The following is a 21236-nucleotide window of genomic DNA, read 5'->3' as shown; positions in this document are numbered from 1 at the left end:
CATCTCGAATTAAATGAGATCCTGATACAATGTTCATGCTCAAAGCTGGCACTGAATAACAATTATTAAGGTTTAAAACTAATCCCGAAGGTAAATGTAGAGGTAGTGTGCCGACGGCGATCACATTGACCTTGGAACCATTCCCGACGCGCATCGTCACCTCGTCCTTCGCCAGTCTCCGCTTATTCCGCAGCTCCTGTTTTGAGTTACAAATGTGAGCAACCGCACCGGTATCAAATACCCAGGAGCTACTATGAGTACTGGTAAGGTACACATCAATTACATGTATATCACATATACCTTTCGTTTTGCCGGCCTTCTTGTCCGCTAAGTATTTGGGGCAGTTCCGCTTCCAGTGACCACTTTCCTTGCAATAAAAGCACTCAGTCTCGGGCTTGGGTCCATTCTTTGGCTTCTTCCCGGCAGCTTGCTTGCCGGGCGCGGCAACTCCTTTGCCGTCCTTCTTGAAGGCTTTCTTACCCTTGCCCTTCTTGAACTTAGTGGTTTTATTCACCATCAACACTTGATGTTCCTTTTTGACTTCTACCTCTGCTGATTTCAGCATTGCAAATACTTCAGGAATGGTCTTTTCCATCCCCTGCATATTGAAGTTCATCACAAAGCTCTTGTAGCTCGGTGGAAGCGACTGAAGGATTCTGTCAATGACCGCGTCATCCGGGAGATTAACTCCTAGCTGAGTCAAGCGGTTATGCAACCCAGACATAGTGAGTATGTGCTCACTGACAGAACTGTTTTCCTCCATCTTACAGCTGAAGAACTTGTCGGAGACTTGATATCTCTCGACCCGGGCATGAGCTTGGAAAACCATTTTCAGCTCTGTCTCTCAAAACGCTTTTGGAGCCCCGGATCTAAGCTGTAAAGCATGCCGCACTGAACGAGGGAGTAGTCATCGGTACGTGCCTGCCAAGCGTTCATAACGTCTTATTCTGCAGGGAGAACAGGTGCATCACCTAGCGGTGCTTGTAGGACATAATCTTTCTTGGCAGCTATGAAGATGATCCTCGGGTTCCGGACCCAGTCCGTGTAGTTGCTGCCATCGTCTTTCAGCTTGGTTTTCTCTAGGAACGTGTTGAAGTTGAGGACTACGTTGGCCATTTGATCTACAAGACATATTGTAAAAAATTTAGACTAAGTTCATGATAATTAAGTTCATCTAATCAAATTATTCAATGAACTCCCACTTAGATAGACATCCCTCCAGTAATCTAAGTATAACATGATCCGAGTTAACTAGGTCGTGTCCGATCATCACGTGAGACGGACTAGTCAACATCGGTGAACATCTTCATGTTGATCGTATCTTCTATACGACTCATGCTCGACCTTTCGGTCTTCTATGTTCCGAGGCCATGTCTGTACATGCTAGGCTCGTCAAGTCAACCTAAGTGTTTGCATGTGTAAATCTGTCTTACACCCGTTGTATGTGAACGTTAGAATCTAACACCCGATCATCACGTGGTGCTTCGAAACAACGAACTGTCGCAACGGTGCACAGTTAGGGGAAACACTTTCTTGAAATTATTATGAGGGGTCATCTTATTTACTACCGTCGTTCTAAGTAAACAAGATGCAGAAACATGATAAACATCACATGCAATCAAACAATAACAGTGACATGATATGGCCAATATCACATAGCTCCTTTGATCTCCATCTTGAGGCTCCATGATCATCTTGTCACCGGCATGACACCATGATCTCCATCATCATGATCTCCATCATCGTGTCTCCATGAAGTTGCTCGCCAACTATTACTTCTACTACTACGGCTAACGCGTTTAGCAATAAAGTAAAGTAATTTACATGGCGTTTCTAAATGACACGCAGGTCATACAAAAAATAAAGACAACTCCTATGGCTCCTGCCGGTTGTCATACTCATCGACATGCAAGTCGTGATTCTTATTACAATAGCATGAACATCTCATACATCACATATGTATCATTCATCATTCATCACAACTTTGGCCATATCACATCACAGAACACTTGCTGCAAAAACAAGTTAGACGTCCTCTAATTGTTGTTGCAAGTTTTACGTGGCTGCAAAAGGGTTCTAGCAAGAACGTTTTCTTACCTACGTGAAAGCCACAACGTGATTTGTCAACTTCTATTTACCCTTCATAAGGACCCTTTTCATCGAATCCGCTCCAACTAAAGTGGGAGAGACAGACACCCGCCAGCCACCTTATGCAACTTGTGCATGTTAGTCGGTGGAACCGGTCTCACGTAAGCGTACGTGTAAGGTTGGTCCGGGCCGCTTCATCCCACAATACCGTTGAAGCAAGATAAGACTAGTAGCGGCAAGAAAGTTGACAACATTAACGCCCACAACAAATTGTGTTCTACTCGTGCAAGAGAACTACGCATAGACCTAGCTCTGATACCACTGTTGAGGAACGTTGCAGAAAACAAAAATTTTCCTACGGTTTCACCAAGATCCATCTAGGAGTTCATCTAGCAACGAGTGATCGGATTGCATCTACATACCTTTGTAGATCACGCGCGAAAGCGTTCAAAGAACGGGGATGAGGAAGGCGTACTCGACGTGATCCAAATCACCGGAGATCCTAGCGCCGAACGGACGGCACCTCCGTGTTCAACACACGTACGGTCAGCGTGACGTCTCCTCCTTCTTGATCCAGCAAGGGGAAGGAGAGGTTGAGGAAGATGGCTCCAGCAGCAGCACGACGGCGTGGTGGTGGTGGAGCTGCAGTACTCCGTCAGGGCTTCGCCAAGCTCTACGGAGGAGGAGGAGGTGTTGGAGAGGGAGAGGGAGGCGCCAGGGCTTAGGTGTGGCTGCCCTCCCTTCCCCCCACTATATATAGGGCCAAGGGAGAGGGGGGGGCGCAGCCTTGGCCCTTCCTCCAAGGAAGGGTGCGACCAGGGAGGAGTCCATCCTCCCCAAGGCACCTAGGAGGTGCCTTCCCCCTTTAGGACTCTTCCTTTCCCTCATCTCTTGGCGCATGGGCCTCTTGGGGCTGGTGCCCTTGGCCCATATAGGCCAAGGCGCACACCCCTACAGCCCATGTGGCCCCCCGGGGCAGGTGGATCCCCTTGGTGGACCCCCGGACCCCTTTCGGCACTCCCGGTACAATACCGATAATGCGCGAAACCTTTCCGGTGACCAAAACAAGACTTCCCATATATAATTCTTTACCTCCGGACCATTCCGGAACTCCTCGTGACGTCCGGGATCTCATTCGGGACTCCGAACAACATTCGGGTTACTGCATATACATATCCCTACAACCCTAGCGTCACCGAACCTTAAGTGTGTAGACCCTACGGGTTCGGGAGACATGTAGACATGACCGAGATCGCTCTCCGGTCAATAACCAACAGCGGGATCTGGATACCCATGTTGGCTCCCACATGCTCCTCGATGATCTCATCGGATGAACCACGATGTCGAGGATTCAAGCAACCCCGTATACAATTCCCTTCGTCAATCGGTATGTTACTTGCCCGAGATTCGATCGTCGGTATCCCAATACCTCGTTCAATCTCGTTACCGGCAAGTCACTTTACTCGTACCGTAATGCATGATCCCGTGACCAGACACTTGGTCACTTTGAGCTCATTATGATGATGCATTACCGAGTGGGCCCAGTGATACCTCTCCATCACACGGAGTGACAAATCCCAGTCTTGATCCGTGTCAACCCAACAGACACTTTCGGAGATACCCGTAGTATACCTTTATAGTCACCCAGTTACGTTGTGACGTTTGGTACACCCAAAGCACTCCTACAGTATCCGGGAGTTACACGATCTCATGGTCTAAGGAAAAGATACTTGACATTGGAAAACTCTAGCAAACGAACTATACGATCTTGTGCTATGTTTAGGATTGGGTCTTGTCCATCACATCATTCTCCTAATGATGTGATCTCGTTATCAATGACATCCAATGTCCATAGTTAGGAAACCATGACTATCTGTTGATCAACGAGCTAGTCACCTAGAGGCTTGCTAGGGACATGTTGGTGTCTATTATTCACACATGTATTACAATTTCCGGATAACACAATTATAGCATGAATAAAGACAATTATCATGAATAAGGAAATATAATAATAATGCTTTTATTATTGCCTCTAGGGCATATTTCCAACAGGGACCTCAGGTCTTTAGATGTTAGATTTGGCTGTAAGGTCTGTTTGGTATTAGGCCCAGACCATCAGCTCCCCTTCGTCAGTTAGATAGGAGTAGCGATAGAGGTTGCAAAGATGGTGGCTTTGGTCTTACTGTTGTACGACTTTGTAAAGTCTTGTGTTAATAATTAATAAATTGGCCGTATGCGTCGTCCAGATGCAGAGGCCGGGGGTATTCCTCCTTTTCTAAAAAAGGACTACTCAGATGTTTTGCTCCCGCCAACGTCCAAAGTTGGGCCTCCTCTTTAATCCTTGTAACAACAATGGTGGTCGAGACGGCAATGTTGCTAAAGATTCTGGCGTTTCGCTCCTTCCATATTTCCCAAGAAACAAGCATCATCACCGAGGCGGTGGTCTTTTCGATGTGGCCTCCAGCCTCCACCGAACTGGACCACCAATCGCGAACAGAGTTTTCATGGTGCCAAACCATCGACGAGTGGCCATGCATGCCGAGCCAGCTGACAACTTCATTCCAAACTCGGGCGGTGAATCTACATTGAAAGAGGAGATGGACGGCAGTCTTCGAGGCCTGCTTGCAAAGAGGGTATAGACCACAATTTGGCCACCCTCTTTGATGCAACCGATTTGTAGTCCACACACGATTTTGTAGGATTAACCATGTAAAGAATTTGCACTTAGGCGGCACCCAAGTCTTCCACGTTATAGCAGCGGTTACTGAGAACAAGCCTCGCAAGTTGAGCCATGTATGCCGTGGAGGCTGAGTATTGGCCACTGGACGTGAACTTCCATGAAATTGTGTCCTTTCTATCAAGGTGGAGAGTAACACCATCAATCATCTCCCAAAGAGTGGCAAATTCCTAGATATGGGTCAAAGTGAGTCCCTACAAAATGTTAATTTGACTGATCCAGAAGTTGTTGTCAAGGGCCCTGCTAACCACACACGCCTTCTTTTTGGAGATTTCAAAAAATTTAGGCGCAATGTCTTTGGGACGAAGGCCATTCAACCATGAAGATTCCCAAAATTTTGCCTTATTACCATCACCCAGTGTCACCGTTGTGGCCACCGCAAAAAGATCTCTGTCGTTGTCAAAACATGGCATTTCCATTCCCACCCAAGTCCTGGGAGGGTCTGCCCAGTCGAACCAGAACCAACGTAGTCAAAGGGCGGCCACAAACTTCTCCAAATTGTGCACACCCAAACCCCTAAAAATCTTGGGTTTGATGACAAGGTCTCTCTTCTTGTTCAGTATGATCGGATGTATATAGTGTTGTAGGAAAAATGGATGTGTATGGCAGGATAGACAAAAGCAGACTGTTAGGTACTCCCTCCGTTTCAAAAATATTTGAAATTCTATATTTGTACCAAGTCAAACTTCTTTCGAAAGCAGACTGTTAGGTACTCCCTCCGTTTCAAAAATATTTGAAATTCTATATTTGTCCCAAGTCAAACTTCTTTCAATTTGACCAACTTTATACAAAAAAAAATTAAGTACATACAATCTAGTATGGAAGCTATAGCGCCAGAATTTAAAAAAAACATGTGGAGGAGAATTTTGATTTTTTTTAGGAAATGGATTTCTTTAGGGAATTTTGAGGAAATGGATTGAGTTGAACTTTTTTTAGGGGAGATTGAGTTGAACTTAATGGAGAAGATCACAGTATCTACTGGGCCGAAATGTAATGTAACGAGCGGGCTTGAATACATAGGCCTAATATTTCTCTGGGCCCAACACGAGGCTTCTCTCCTCAACCCCCAAGTTGCGAGACAGGAGGGGGCGAAAGGCGGTGTGTGTTCTGTTCTGTGCCGAGGAGACGCCGGCGGCGACCACGATGGGCGGCGGCGAGGGCAAGTCGAGGAAGCGCCGCTCTTCCCCCTCCTCAGGTATCTAAAACTATCCAATTTCTTCTCGCTCCAGTCGACCCGAGCCCGTTCCTCTCTTTCCGCGCGGTGCTGATTCCTCTCCTTGCTCTGCCTGTCGATTCGCCGGCCCAGGGGAGGAAGAGGAGAGGGAGCGGAAGAAGAGGCGGGACAAGAAGGAGAGCAGGAGGAGCGGCCGAGACGGCAGGGGCAGCGACGAGGAGGAGGAGAGGCGGAGGAGGAAGAAGAAGCACGGCGACAGGGGCAAAGACAAAGGTAGGGTTCTTGTTTTGCTCCTAGGGCCTGCATTTTTCCTGTCCCTCTAATTGAGTGAAATCATCCTTAGCTTGGTTCCCTGTGCGGTTGTGCGATATCTTAAACTGAGCTAGAGAATGGGCAATACATTAAGTGACCTTCAATCTTCACAAGCTTCACCTCTGAGAAGGGAGGACTATACCCAACTTTAGACCATGATCAACTCGGCCTCTTCAGTGCTCCGTCTCCAGAGCCGGAAGTATTTCCACACCTGTATGATATCTAACAATTGCACCGATACTAGCAAAAGCACCAACCAAATCAAAACTAGCATCGACATTTATATATTGATTGATTGTTGGCCCTCTGCTAAGGCAGGCAATGGTGGTGAATAGGGATTTCACCTTTTGGATTATTATAGGAAGAAGAGCGCCTAGGCAGCCCGAGGAAGCAACATAATTTTGTAGAGAAAGGGTTGAAGCTGAAATAGTCGGCTTGCCATCATCGAATAATATCATTCCTGAGACGCCATTCTCTCCATAGGAGGAATATAAAATCTTAGCTGTGAATCTGATTTTGACCATCCACTTGGGTAGGACATAAAGGAACCAATCCGGACCATTTGTCGCTAGATTTTCTTCAGGCTGTAGATTCCACATGGTCTTAAGTGCAAACTGAACAGCATGAGGTTTAGTGTGATCAGTAGCCGCAGGATAACCGTCCTCACCTGCCAAACCACAAATATTGCAAGTTGGGTTTGTATCCATATTCTTCTCCACCAATTTTCCTGCACAACAAGGCTTTCAGTAGTAAGTTTCCGAGCAAAAACATTGAGTTTTAGGGGGGCAAGGGCGCTCCAGATAGACTACCAGACTTCTGTATTTCCATCCAAATGACTACTGGCTTGACCCTGGGATTATGGAACGAGTGATGATGTAAACCAAGCTTATACACACCATGAACTGAGAAAATGCTACTCTTTTCATAGTGCCAAGCAAACAAATCCTCAGTTGTAACAGCAGGAATAGAAATATTGAGGATGCCTTCGGCATCACACTTAATTATGCATATTTTTGTCTGATCTTCAGCATTTACCTATAGTGGTAGATTCAGTTGTACGTGGATGTATGATTTCTAACAATTGCACCGATACTAGCACAAGCACCAACCAAATCAATACTCGCATCAACTTTTACTTTTGCCCAACCAAATGAAGATGAGGTCCTGACCTCATCAAGTGATTGATTATTGACCCATTGCTCAGGCAAACAATGGTGGTGGATAGGAGATTTACCTTTCGGATTACTATAGGAAGGAGCGCTATGGCAGTCCAAGGAAGCGACGTAATTTCATAGAGAAAGAATAGAAGCCGAAATAGTCGGCTTACCATCACTGAAAATAATACATTCCTGAGATACCATGCTCTCCATAGGAGGAATAAATCTTAGCTGTGTATCTGATCATCTACTTGGGCAGGAGACAGAACAACCAATCCCGACCACTTTTCACAAAAAAATCTTTAGGCCGTAAGTTCCAAAATGTCTTAAGAACAAACCGAACAACATGAGGTTAGTGTGATCAATCATCGCATGATAACCGACCTGCCAAACCAAAAATATCATGAACTGTATTTGTATCTGTATTCTTCTCCACCAATTTCAATAGCAAGTTCTAGATTCATTTGTTTGATTGTGATCATTTAAGTATAGAGCTAGATTCCTTTGATGATGATGTGTACATGACTCTGTCTTTGTCTTGACAGAGAGGGATTCGAAGGAGAGGCGTTCCAAGGAGAAGGATAAGAGCAAGCGAAAAGACAAGGATGTTGTGAGTTCTCTAGATGGTTGTTTTCTCAGAGTATCAACCACAGTAGTTTGTGTATGATTAAATAGAGTTCTGAGCCTTTTAGCTCTTCAATAGCACTTTTCTTGAAGATGAATTGATGTAGAAGCTTGAGCTTTTGCAAAGGTCTGATAATAGGACGGACAATGGCCCTAAATAGAGCCACATGAAGTAGGGTTGAACAAATATGGCTGGGCAAAACCATTCGAAAAGACATCTAGTAGGTTTAAATAAGCTAATTATCTTCGAAGCAATATATGCATGCAACTTACCTGGCAAAAATGTCCAAACCATGTTTTTAAGGCGTCTTTGAAGCATTCTTAGACCTGAACCTGCCCCTTTCCAGGCATATGTTTCAGGCTAAGATATTTCAAATTTCTACAATTGTCACAAGTAACATGCAAGTTTGCTGTATTGTCCTGGACAATGGGGTTCCATAGAAACTTGCCGGTGTGTTTTGCATCTTTAGGCTAAATAGCAGCACAAGATATATTATTGCCATTGAATTAAAACAGTGATTGAAATTTAGGTGCTTTAATTTTTTTAACAGTTATTGCCTTATTCCCTGCAATGTTTATTCCCGCAATGAAAGGGTTGTAGTATGTACATCCCTGAAGGGATCTCGAGGACCGTAGTTTGTGTACCTAGAGTATAATGTTAGTTGCATCTCATCTATCTCTTGAGTTTTAGTGTAATTCAGCAAAAAATTGTAGTGGGTTGTTAAGAAAGAAGCTGCACCAGATGTATTTGAATGCACCAGTTAGGTTAGGTACATGTCCTGATGCCTCTCATTTTCAGCCATCGCTAAAACAGGACATCAAAGAAATATCCAAGGACGACTACTTTGCAAAGAACAATGAGTTTGCAACCTGGTTGAAGGAAGAGAAGGGCAAATATTTCTCCGACCTTTCTTCAGAGTCTGCCCGTGATATCTTCCTCAAGTTTGTGAAGCAATGGAACAAGGGAAAGCTGCCATCACATTACTACGAGGGCATCACCACTGGGCCCCGATCAGCGCACAACTGGAACATCAAGAAGGCATGAGAAGGCTCGTCTTGTTCGTGGCTCGCAGTTCGGGTCCCTTGCGGTGGTTCGGTTTCTTGACGAAACTGCCATACCAAATGCTTGTACCACTTGTTCCATCTTTTAGATTTTCATAGGTTTCTGATCTAAACCTGTCGCGGTGTTTAGCATTGATGTTAGTTCTGTTGCTGACGTTTAATGAAAAAATTCTAGCAAATTTGTTGCTGTATCCTATATGCAAAAGAGCTGGTATTCATGTGATTAGCCCCACCACGACATTGTCCATTTTCTGATGATCTTTTATGCTGGGTTTTCTGCTAAAGTACCGATGATTTATCCCTCTTGATTCTTCATCACGTTCATATGTTGCAAGTTTAATAAGTGCCTGGATCATCAAATAAGAGTTTGACCCTTTAGCTGCGGCCGAATGTTTACACTAGCTGTTAGTGCTACCGACCGTTTTATGCTTGTTTGCCCAATCTGAACAGTTTATGGCTGTAACTGCAGAACTATAATGCCTTTTCCGTTGCTGCTTGTAAGATTTTCAAGACTTTGCCACTGTTATGAATTAATTTGCCGTATATACCATCATCGCCGCTCTGGCAGCATGTAAACTGAATCATCGCCGCTCTGGCAGCATGTAAACTGAATCAATCGCCGCTCTGGCAGCATGTAAACTGAATCATCACCGTTCTGGCAGCATGTAAACTGATACTGCGGTCCACAAATATAGAGCACACGGGCACCAGGAGAATATTATGTAGCATCATCAGTACGTATGCATTTAGAATTTGAATACCAACTAATCAGAACAGAGCTTAAATCAGAGATGAAACCATGGCAACAAGAAAAAGGAACTCGAGTGATATACAGATTTCGGATCTCGCAAGCCCTTGTAGGGTAGGCAAATGCCATTTATTCCATGTTTTGATCCTTTCTGGGCTGAGAAAGCAGGTGGTACAAAGTGCCCAACAGCACATGACAAACACCTATGAGTGTCGAAGCGCAGATTCTCTTTCAGAATCCACCATGCTTAATGCTTGCTGTCCTCTTCCTCGCAGAATTTTGAGTACTTCTTGTCGTCCATCAGTGAGTTGAGCTCACCTGCATCGCTGACCTTGACCTTGATGATCCAGCCGCCCTCATATGGATCTCCATTGACCTGTGTTATAAAAAAAACAGCCAGCATACAGGTCATACGACACTTCAATCCGCACCAACAGATTTCCTCGTCAAGTATCAGGCTAAGCTGAAACTTACCAATGCTGGTTTCTCTAGTAGTTCGTCATTCACTGCAATGACCTCTCCAGACACCGGCGAGTTGATGTCACTGGTTGCCTTCACACTTTCAACAGCACCAAAGTTTGTTCCCTGAGATACAGAAGCGCCAACTTCTGGCAGCTCCACATATACAACATCACCCAAATGGTCCTGAAAGCCAAAAAACAGCTCCATTATGGCATATAACATGCTGAAAGGCTGCTTATATGCATCGAGTGAAGCATCCAATGATCTAACATATGACAGATCTAACACATGACATATGAACCTGGGCATGGTCTGTAATCCCAACGGTTGCGGAATCACCATCAACCTTTACCCATTCATGGGTTTCAGCATACTTCAGATCCTTCAGCACTGGAAAAGGGCAACACCAGAAAGATGCGTGTTAATAACGTGTACTACACATTGAAATGGCATTAATCAGAAATGCAGTTTAACAATGTGCATATAAAGAGTTCCAAAGCCACTCCAACTAATGCAGTAATTCCCTCATAACCACTACAATTTATTGTCCACCCTGAAATATGCACAGAACACAGATGCCTGCTAATGTAAAGAACTTTTTCTTGGGATCATTTCATCAGTTTCTCTGCTTCACACTATTGCATATGATTGTGCGTCAACAAACTCTTGTAGGTTGTAGGTCCCAATGCGGCCGCATTTTCTCCAAATAGCTTTTGGGAGCCTATCGCAAAAACTTTTGACTAAATCATGGGGTCCCAAACCATTTTGCATGTATTTCATCAACTTTCACACTATATAGTTTTCAAATGCATCAAACAAACATCACATCATGCCATCAAAAGAAAAAACATCGCATCAACAAAATAAAAACCGGGTTGCGCCTTCTGCGACGACATCAGCCTACCGACCGACCTACGGCTATCACTGAACCTCAAGAACCATCACCGTACTAAAATTGGCACTCCCTATGCAAAGAAATATAAGATCGTTTAGATTGGTGATCTAAACGATCATATATTTCTTTGCAGAGGGAGTACACGACTACAAATCCAAGTCAGAAACGATGAACTTTCCCACCTAACCTAATCAGGCAAAAGCAGAGCGGCAGGAAAGATCCTTTTCGCAGAGAAGATGAAACCTGCCACCGGCAAAGGATCAAAATAACCAGAATAAACTCGGCGGCATTACACCCCATTCTGCAAACATCTCCGACGCGTGAACAGGGTCGCTGCCGAAATCACCAGTAAGAACTGGTAAAACGGATCGGCCAACGACAAATCCTACCGCCCAAATATTAGCGGGACGCGGAGGACGAAGATCGCGCCGTTCTAGCGCCAACGAACTGCGATCCAGGGACAGGCGCGGCGCGAGACACGAAACGCGCGCGTGAAACGGGCAGGCGGGCACGGGCGCAAAGGTGGCCGCGGGGAGGGAGAGGGGAAGGCGTGCTTACCGGTGGAGAAGGCCCTGGGGAAGGCGGAGATCTTGAGGTAGGAGGCGGCGCGGGAGGCCCAGAGCGATCTGGAGGCGGCCATGGCCATGATCACGCGACGGGGGAGGAGGAGGGGATCGCGCTCGCTCGGCGCCGCCTCCTCTGTTTCTCTCTCTCTCTTTCTCTCTCTCGCGCACGGAGCTCGCTCTTGGGGTTTGGTGGTGGTTTCTCTATTTCTCTCCTTTTGCGCAGAAGAAGTTGGTGGTGGTGCGCTCCGAGAGTTGCGAAAATGATTTTCGTGGTAGGTCTCTGGGCCCTCCTGGGCCTTTTCGTCCTTGCACTTTTGTTTGGAGAATGAACTGATTTGCCTCAATTTCTTGGATCACTAAAAAAATTAGTTCATCTACAAAAAACTTAATTTATTGGAATGTAGGGCAAGCTGAAATTTAAAAATTCATCAGTTCTCCGGAGGGATTTTAGAAGATGAAAACAGCAAAAACATTGGAATAAGTTTGCGCAAATATCATATCTAAGTATGGATTTCCATGGCGTTGAGGTGGTGAAGAAAGTCATGATGGCTGCGATCGGAGAATTAATGGCGGCGAGGAGTTTTGATTCCGTTGAAGAATAGCGACACAGGTTTTTTCTTGTGTGTCGAGTGTTGAGGACTTGCAGCGGCAGCCTCGGAAGGAGGGGGCATCAACATAGGTGGACAACAGTTTTGGGGTGCTTCTCGAGTACCGAGCCGTGATCTCTAGGATGAAAGCCCAAGGTCTTTGCCTTCGTTGGTTGTACCTGGCAATGGTCTTGCGAAGGCATTGTTTTTGGAATTTCGGGCTCTCTTCAGAGTGAAAACTCAAGATGCTTGATCGGGCGACGACAACGCTTATGCATTGTTTCCTTTTTGGAGGCGTCGCTTTTGAAGAATCTCTTCTGCAGTTTAGGTGTTGTCTTTGGTGGTGGTTAGAGTGTTGCTGTTGCGAGTGTTTCATTACTACGGGGTCTTTGTTTTTATATTTCTCTATTTTTATTTTATTTTTTTGGTTGTGTGCATTTTTTATGTCTTTTGATATCTTGCTGGTGCAGAGACTGGATGTAATTAGTGTCTTCGTGATATTAATATATTTTCTTTATAAAAAAATCAACTCGTATGGGGTGAAAAACACATGACCATAACAGATGCTTACTTAGTGCCTAACCACTACAACTACTAGATGATTTCTCATATTACAGCAGGAGCTTACCATAAAGCCCTGTCCCCATGCGCAATGGGTTGCTTAATTAATTAATCCCTTCGTTCTACTCGTATCATGTAAGACTAAGACGTTTCTGCAAGTTATGTTGGATTGCAAAAACGTTTTATATTGTAGTCATATTATAGGACGTAGGAGTATTATTGATCGCTGATAATGCGTTCACCAAATCACTATGGAGCATTGGGGCCACGGAAAGATTCTTGCCACCACTCGACGTGCAATCACGGGGTGTGGGTTCTTAGCTTTTTCGCGATGGTTGATGGTCGATGGGTTTGGCTGCGGTTGGTTGGGGCATCGTTATGCGTAAACAATCACCAAGGCGCAACATGCTCTCTGACTCCGATCAGACTTTGCCATGGGCGGCGGTTGGTGGCCGATGCGGACAAACGAACAAACAGCGGCGCTGCAGGCAGCAGCAGCAGCAGCAGCAGTTGGTGAGGGGATCTTGGCCTCTCAACTCCTGATCAGGACGCACGGTGTTCGCAGCAAGGGATTCAAACTCTCCACAAACATGAAATAGTTTGATTTCTTGCTTTTCAGGCGCTTGATTTGTTTGAACAGTAGAGGAAAAACATATACTCCCTTTGTCCCAGAATATAAAAACGTTTTGACACTATGCTAGTGTTAAAAACGTTCTTATATTTTGAGACGAAAGAAGTATATAGGAATGCGCGAAAAATATTTGTTGGCAGTATAGCATAATTCAATAAATGGAGCAAAGGAAGAGTAACATACATAATGTATCTCTGATCTTGGATTGAAAGGAAAGGAAAAACGTTGGAATTTTACAACCTATTTCGACCTCTTTTCTCCTTTTCGAATTCGCATGTACGAGGAATGGCATAAGTATCTTTTGTGGCATGTAGCAACCTAGTTTTACTTTTGATCGCCACATGTTCTGACAATGCTTATTAGGATTTTATGTTTTTATGCATTAGAAGAATCAAATAATCTTTCTGATCCTTTTTAGTTCGCATATAAGATTTGTCTGAAATCAAGCCTCGTAAAGTTTGACCAATTTCATAGAAAAAAATATCAACATTCATAATATGAAATCAATACCAGTTTGTGCATCGGGACTTAAAGTTTCATATTGTATAACTTTAGTATGATAGATGTTAATATGTTTTTATATAAATATGGTTAAACTTTAAAAAGTTTTACTTCAGACAATTCTTATATGCAGAGTAAAAAGGACCGGAGAGAGTATTTCGCTCTTGTCGTTAACAGGTGTGATTTATAACTAGAGATTCGGTGTGTGGTGCGGGTTGGTGGCTGAAAACTTGGGCCCACTAAGTGGGTTCACCTACCGGGATAGCAACAACACACATACTCCTACATTGTCATTAAAGTGCAGCATTATCTGAGACAGCAAATTCACATCATTTAGTAGTAGTGCAAGCCACTGTCACTAATTATGTTTCGTTAACTAAGTTTTCTCTTGCCAATAGGGGTGGACTAACAAGCAGCTCGGCTCGTTAAGCTCGTACTCGTTAAGCTCGTGCTCGTTAAGGCTCGGCTCGTTAAGCTCGTTAAGATTAACGAGCAGAAAACCCTGCTCGGCTCGACTCGATTGAAACTCGTTAAGCTCGTGAGCGCTCGTTAACAGATTATAATGTTTTACGATATACAGGATGAATGTGTAGGTGTGGTTTTCAAGATGAAATATGATGACTATAAAAAGAAATGCAGTAGTTTGTTGTCTCATAGGTCGATTAGATTGAATAGATGGGCTAAGGTGCTATAAAAGTTTGTCACGTAAAATGAAAATATGTGTTGTGTTGTTACTAACGAGCTTAACGAGCTACTCGTGAAACTCGTTAGCTCGCTCGTTAAGCTCGTTAAGCTTAACGAGTTAAAATCAATGATTGGCTCTGTTCATTAAGAAGCGAACTACGAACTTAACGAGCCGAACTATCGAGCGCTCATTAAGCTCGCGAGTTATGAGCTTTTGGTCCAGCCCTACTTGCCAAAGTACTCCTGGGCTAGTTCTTAAGAGCGTGTTTGGTTGCCTGCATATGGCTCAGCCTGGCCCGCGCGGGATGAAAGAGGCCTGTTTGGTTGCCTGAGTTTATTGTGCGGCCCGCATGGCACCAAACTTAAAGCACCTCCAGACCTGGCCCAGGGGAAATGACCGAATCGGTAGTAGCTCGCGAGCTTGGCTCGGACGACGCAGGGGAGGGCGACGCGCTTCTCTCCTTGTGCGACCAGGGAAAGGGCACGAGCTCACCCGCGTCGTCGAAAAATCGGCGGGAGGATTTCGGCTCACCTCCTGCCGAGTCCGCCCTATTTAGCCCCCTCCCTCACCGCCTCAACTCCCGCCACCATTCTCCCCCATTTCGAGCTTTCCCGCCGACACGCATCGGCACTGACGAGCAGGTAAGCGGCGCATCTTCATCGGCAGGCGGTCCACGGTGTCGACGGTGATCTTCTACGACCGTTTTCCCCCTCGTCCTCGAGCTGCAGCCATGGCCTCTGTGAGTTCAATCCCCCTTTCTGTCTGTTCCTTCTAGCTAGATCTGAGCTGCAACTAGGGTTTGATGTAGATGCATGGTTGATTAGTGCTCTGATCTGTGAGCTCATATGGTTGATTGCTATGCCGCGGTTGTAATTTGTGGTGGGGTTAGATGTTCAAGCATGTGGTAGGCTAGATTAGTAGTAGAGTTTGAAGTTGAACCTTGTGCTTATGTTGATTCGTGCTTACATCTGTGACTTGTAGCTATTGGTGGTCCATTTGTAGCATGCTGATTGTTGTAGATGTATGTTCCTGCTCATAGATTGTTCGGTATGCTTAGTATGATAGCGATGAACCATGTGCTTAGTATGATAGTGATGAAGCATGTACTTGGTATGATAGTGATGAACCATGTACATGTATGCTCCTGCTTTCATGGATTGTCCGGTATGTTCTGTGCTATGCTTACTGTCAATACGTGCTACGATTGTAGGACATGACCACGCAGACGCAAGATTTTAGTCAGGCTCTTGTCCTGTCCGACAGCCAATTTGCTCCATCATTTGTCGAGGCCTCGCATCATATGCCTGAGATGGCACCTGATTCAGATGTGTTCGCGTCTGATTATGTCTATGTGCCAGTAGTGCTCGTTGAGCAAACTTCTGTTGCTGCTGTTGTTGCCACTGCACTCAAGGTAACAACAGCAAAGGCAAAGAAGGATGGTAGGTCGAACAACATGAAGTGGTAGTCATTCATGTCCACATTCGTGCTGAACAAAATGTGTGAGCTCATTTCTAGTGGAGTTAGGACTGACAAGGGCTTCAAGTAGGTGCACTTGAACACCATTGCGAAGCAGGTGTTCGAGTTCTGTGGGCAGGAGGTATCCGCCACCCAGGTGTACAACCACCTGAGGAAGTGGAGAGGTTGATGGATTCAAGTATCCAAGCTGAGAGACCTTAGCGGCGCCTCATGGAATGAGAACACTTGCTCCATAGTTCTGGAGGCAGAGCACTATGTCGGTCATGTCGCGGTTAGCTCACATCTCTCTTTCTTTTTATATTGTCCACCATTGCCTACTCCTAATCGCAACTAACAACACTTGTGTTTCATTCTTAGGACCACCCAAGGGACGCTGAGTTCCTCAACACACCCATACAGAACTATAGCCAGATGCAGCACATCTTCTCCTTTGAGCTGGCAACTAGGAAGCATGCCATGGGCTCGGGGGAGCCTCTTGGTTCTTTCATGACAGACTTCCCTGGGACCTGGACATCGAGGTCCTTGATGGCCCTAACAAGCCCTCCAGGAAGCCCTTCGACAAGCCATTTGACCCCGTCCATGATAGGAAGAGGAAGAGAGGAGGCCCGATGGAGGAGGAGATCAATGTATTTTGCAGCATGACTGAGGCAGTGAAGGAGGTGGCAACACCCATCAGGGAGTGCAAGCCCCTCGACGTCCACCCTGACATGTATGGCGCTGTCATGACTCAGGGTGGCTTCAGCGACGAGGCTCTCATGGTTATACGTCCATTTTGCATCATGCTTTTATATCAATATTTATTGTATTATGGACTGTTATTTCACTTTATGTCACAATACTTATGGCTATTCTCTCTTATTTTACAAGGTTTACATAAGGAGGGAGAATGCCGGCAGCTGGAATTCTGGGCTGGAAAAGGAGCAAATATTAGAGACCTATTCTGCGCAACTCCAAAAGTCCTGAAACTTCACGGAACATCTTAAAATAAATAAAGAAAAATCCTCGCCAAAGATGAAGGCTAGGGGGCCCACACCCTGCTCACGAGGGTGGGGGGCGCCCCCCCTAGGGCGCGCCCCCTACCTCGTGGGCCCCCTGGTGGCTCTCCGACGTCCATCTTCTCCTATATGAAGTCTTTCGATGAGAAAAAAATAAGAAGAAACTTTTCGGGATGAGACTCCGCCGCCACGAGGCGGAACCTTGGCGGATCCAATCTAGAGCTCCGGCAGAGCTGTTCTGTCGGGGATACTTCCCTCCGGGAGGGGGAAATCATCACCATCGTCATCACCAACGCTCCTCTCATCGGGAGAGGGCAATCTCCATCAACATCTTCACCAGCACCATCTCATCTCCAAACCCTAGTTCATCTCTTGTATCCAATTCTTGTCTCAAAGTCCGGGATTGGTGCTAGTAGGTTGCTAGTAGTGTTGATTACTCCTTGTAGTTGATGCTAGTTGGTTTATTTGGTGGAAGATCATATGTTCAGATCCTATATGCATATTATTACCCCTCTGATTATGAACATGAATATGCTTTGTGAGTAATTACGTTTGTTCCTGAGGACAAGGGAGAAGTCTTGCTATTAGTAGTCATGTGAATTTGGTATTCGTTTGATATTTTGATAAGATGTATATTGTCTAGCCTCTAGTGGTGTTATGTGAACATCGACTACATAACACTTCACCATTATTTGGGCCTAGAGGAAGGCATTGGGAAGTAATAAGTAGATGATGGGTTGCTAGAGTGACAGAAGTTTAAACCCTAGTTTATGTGTTGCTTCGTAAGGGGCTGATTTAGATCCACATGTTTCATGCTATGGTTAGGTTTACCTTAATACTTTTGTTGTAGTTGCGGATGCTTGCAATAGAGGTTAATCATAAGTGGGATGCTTGTTCAAGTAAGAACAACACCCAGGCACCGGTCCACCCACATATCAAATTATCAAAGTATCGAACGCGAATCATATGAACATGATGAAAACTAGCTTGGCGATATTCCTGTGTGTCCTCGGGAGCGTTTTTCTTATTATAAGAGTTTGTTTCGGCTTGTCCTTTTCTACAAAAGGATTGGGCCACCTTGCTGCACTTTATTTACTTTTGTTACTTGTTGCTAGTTACAATCTATCTTATCACAAAACTATCTGTTACCACTTATTTCAGTACTTGCAGAGAATACCTTGCTGAAAACCGCTTATCATTTCCTTCTGCTCCTCGTTGGGTTCGACACTCTTACTTATCGAAAGGACTACGATAGATCCCCTATACTTGTGGGTCATCAAGACTCTTTTCTGGCGCCATTGCCGGGGAGTGTAGCGCCTTTGGTAGGTGGAATTTGGTAAGGAAAAATTTATATAGTGTGCTGAAATTTACTGTCACTTGTTACTATGGAAAGTAATTCTCTGAGGGACTTGTTAGGGGTATCTTCACCCCGTCCAGTAGAGCAAAGAGTTGCTCCTCAACCTACTGAACCTATTGAAAATGAAACTCCTTTTGAATTTCCTTCGGGTATGATAGAAAAACTGCTAGCTAACCCTTTTACAGGAGATGGAGCAAAGAATCCTGATGAGCACTTAATATATGTGGATGAAGTTTATGGATTATTTAAGCTTGCAGGTATACCCGATGATGTTGCTAAGAAGAAGGTCTTCCCTTTATCTTTGAGTGGAGACGCATTGATATGGTATAGGCTATGTGATGATATGAGATCATGGGACTATAAAAGATTGAAGTTGGAATTTCATCAAAAGTATTACCCTATGCATCTTGTTCATCGTGATCGCAATTATATATATAATTTCTGGCCTCGCGAAGGAGAAAGCATCGCTCAAGCTTGGAGGAGGCTTAAATCAATGTTATATTCATGCCCCAATCATGAGCTCTCAAGAGAAATGATCATTCAAAATTTTTATGCTCGGCTTTCTGAAAACAATCGCACCATGCTCGATACTTCTTGTGCTGGCTCTTTTATGATGAAGACTATTGAATTTAAATGGAATTTATTGGATAGAATTAAACGCAACTCTGAAGATTGGGACCTCGACGAAGGTAAGGAGTCAGGTATGACACCTAAGTTTGATTGTGTTAAATCTTTTATGGACACCGATATTTTCCGTAAGTTTAGCACTAAATATGGACTTGACTGTGAGATAGTAGCTTCTTTCTGTGAATCTTTTGCTACTTATGTTGATCTCCCTAAGGAGAAGTGGTTTAAATATCATCCTCCCATAGAAGTAAAAGTAGCTACACCTATTAAAGTTGAAGAAAAGACTATCACTTATAATGATCGTATTGTTCATACTTCTTATATTGAGAAACCACCTTTCCCTGTTAGAATAAAGGATCATGCTAAAGCTTCAACTGTTGTTTGTAAAAGCAATATTAGAACTTATACACGTCCTGAGCAAGTTAAAGTAGAATCTAATATTGCTATTGTTAAAGATCTCTTGTTTGATAGTATTAATGGGCATGTTATTCAGTTCAAAGGTGAAACTGCTAGAATTGCTAAACCTTGTGATAAAGATAAACATAGACATGTGGTAGGCGTGCCTGTTATTTCTGTTAAAATAGGAGATCATTGTTATCATGGCTTATGTGATATGGGTGCAAGTGCTAGTGTAATACCTATTGACTTATACAAAGAAATTAAGAATGAAATTGCACCTGCTGAGTTAGAAGGTATTGATGTCACAATTAAACTTGCCAATAGAGATACTATTTCACCAATTGGAATTGTTAGAGATGTTGAAGTCTTGTGTGGGAAAACTAAATATCCTGCTGATTTTCTTGTTCTTGGTTCCCCGCAAGATAGCTTTTGTCCTATTATATTTGGTAGACCATTCTTAAATACTGTCAATGCTACCATATACTGCACAAAGAATGTTGTTACTATTGGCTTGGATGATATGGTTCATGAGTTTAATTTCTCTAAATTTAGTAAACAACATCGCAAGGAAGAATTACCTAGTAAGGATGAAATTATTGGTCTTGCTTCTATTGCCGTACCTCCTAGTGATCCTCTAAAACACTATTTGCTAGACCATGAAAATGATATGTCCATGAATGAAAGAAGGGAAATAGATGAAGTATTCTTTAAACAGGAACCTATTCTGCATCACAATTTGCCTGTTGAAATTTTTGAGGATCCTTCTCCACCCAAGGTGATCCCGTGTTTGAACTTAAACCGTTGCCCGATAATATTAAATATGCTTATCTTGATGAACAGAAGATATATCCTGTTATTATTAGTGCTAACCTTTCAGAGCATGAAGAAGAAAGATTATTGAAAACTCTAAAGAAGCATCGTGCTGCTATTGGATATACTCTTGATGATCTTAAGGGCATTAGTACCACTCTATGTCAACATAAAATAAATTTGGAAGCAGATGCCAAACCAGTTCGTGATCCTCAACGACATCTGAATCCTAAAATGAAAGAAGTGGTAAGAAAATAAATACTCAAGCTTCTGGAGGCAGGTATAATCTATCCCGTTGCTGATAGTGAGTGGGTAAGTCATGTCCATTGTGTCCCTAAGAAGGGAGGTATTACTGTTGTTCCTAATGATAAAGATGAATTGATTCCAGGAAGAATTATCACAGGTTATAGGATGGTAATTTATTTCCGCAAATTAAATAAAGCTACTAAGAAAGATCATTACCCCTGACCTTTTATTGATCAAATGCTAGAAAGATTATGCAAACATACACACTATTGCTTTTTAGATGGTTATTCTGGTTTCTCTCAAATACCTGTGTTGGCTAGAGATCAATCAAAGACTACTTTTACATGCCCTTTTGGTACTTTTGCTTATAGACGTATGCTTTTTGGTTTATGTAATGCACCTGCTATCTTTCAAAGATGCATGATGGCTATATTCTCTGACTTTTGTGAAAAGATTTGTGAGGTTTTCATGGACGACTTTTCCGTCTATGGTTCCTCTTTGATGATTGCTTGAGCAATCTTGATCGAGTTTTGCAG

The 21236-nt window shown here is 44.0% G+C and overlaps 2 protein-coding genes across 3 annotated transcripts; one reads left to right on the top strand and one right to left on the bottom strand.

Moving 5' to 3' along the window:
* The first annotated feature begins 5865 nt into the window (after positions 1-5865).
* Positions 5866-9412, top strand: SCI1 (splicing regulatory glutamine/lysine-rich-like protein). 2 transcript variants are annotated; one of them, XM_048682693.2, is made up of 4 exons: positions 5866-6020; positions 6132-6272; positions 8014-8078; positions 8907-9412. In XM_048682693.2, the coding sequence occupies exons 1-4, from the start codon at positions 5969-5971 to the stop codon at positions 9135-9137; spliced, it is 489 nt and encodes a 162-aa protein (XP_048538650.1). In that variant the 5' UTR covers positions 5866-5968; the 3' UTR covers positions 9138-9412. The 2 variants fall into 2 exon arrangements, with proteins under 2 accessions (XP_048538650.1, XP_048538649.1); XM_048682692.2 differs by having other exon boundaries at positions 8892-9412.
* A 458-nt stretch (positions 9413-9870) lies between these two features.
* On the bottom strand, positions 9871-12060 carry LOC125517488 (Single hybrid motif superfamily protein). The gene is made up of 4 exons (XM_048682694.2): positions 11818-12060; positions 10666-10754; positions 10377-10547; positions 9871-10278 (listed from the first exon to the last, which is right to left on the bottom strand). The coding sequence occupies exons 1-4, from the start codon at positions 11903-11905 to the stop codon at positions 10150-10152; spliced, it is 477 nt and encodes a 158-aa protein (XP_048538651.1). The 5' UTR covers positions 11906-12060; the 3' UTR covers positions 9871-10149.
* Between the last annotated feature and the right edge of the window lie 9176 nt (positions 12061-21236).

Source organism: Triticum urartu, chromosome 6A, assembly GCF_056163025.1.
Source record: "Triticum urartu cultivar PI428250 chromosome 6A, HENAU_Tu73, whole genome shotgun sequence".
In the NCBI taxonomy this organism is placed as follows: Eukaryota; Viridiplantae; Streptophyta; class Magnoliopsida; order Poales; family Poaceae; genus Triticum; species Triticum urartu.
Note: the sequence above shows the minus strand (reverse complement) of the source record. Positions and strands in the feature narration are given on the sequence as shown.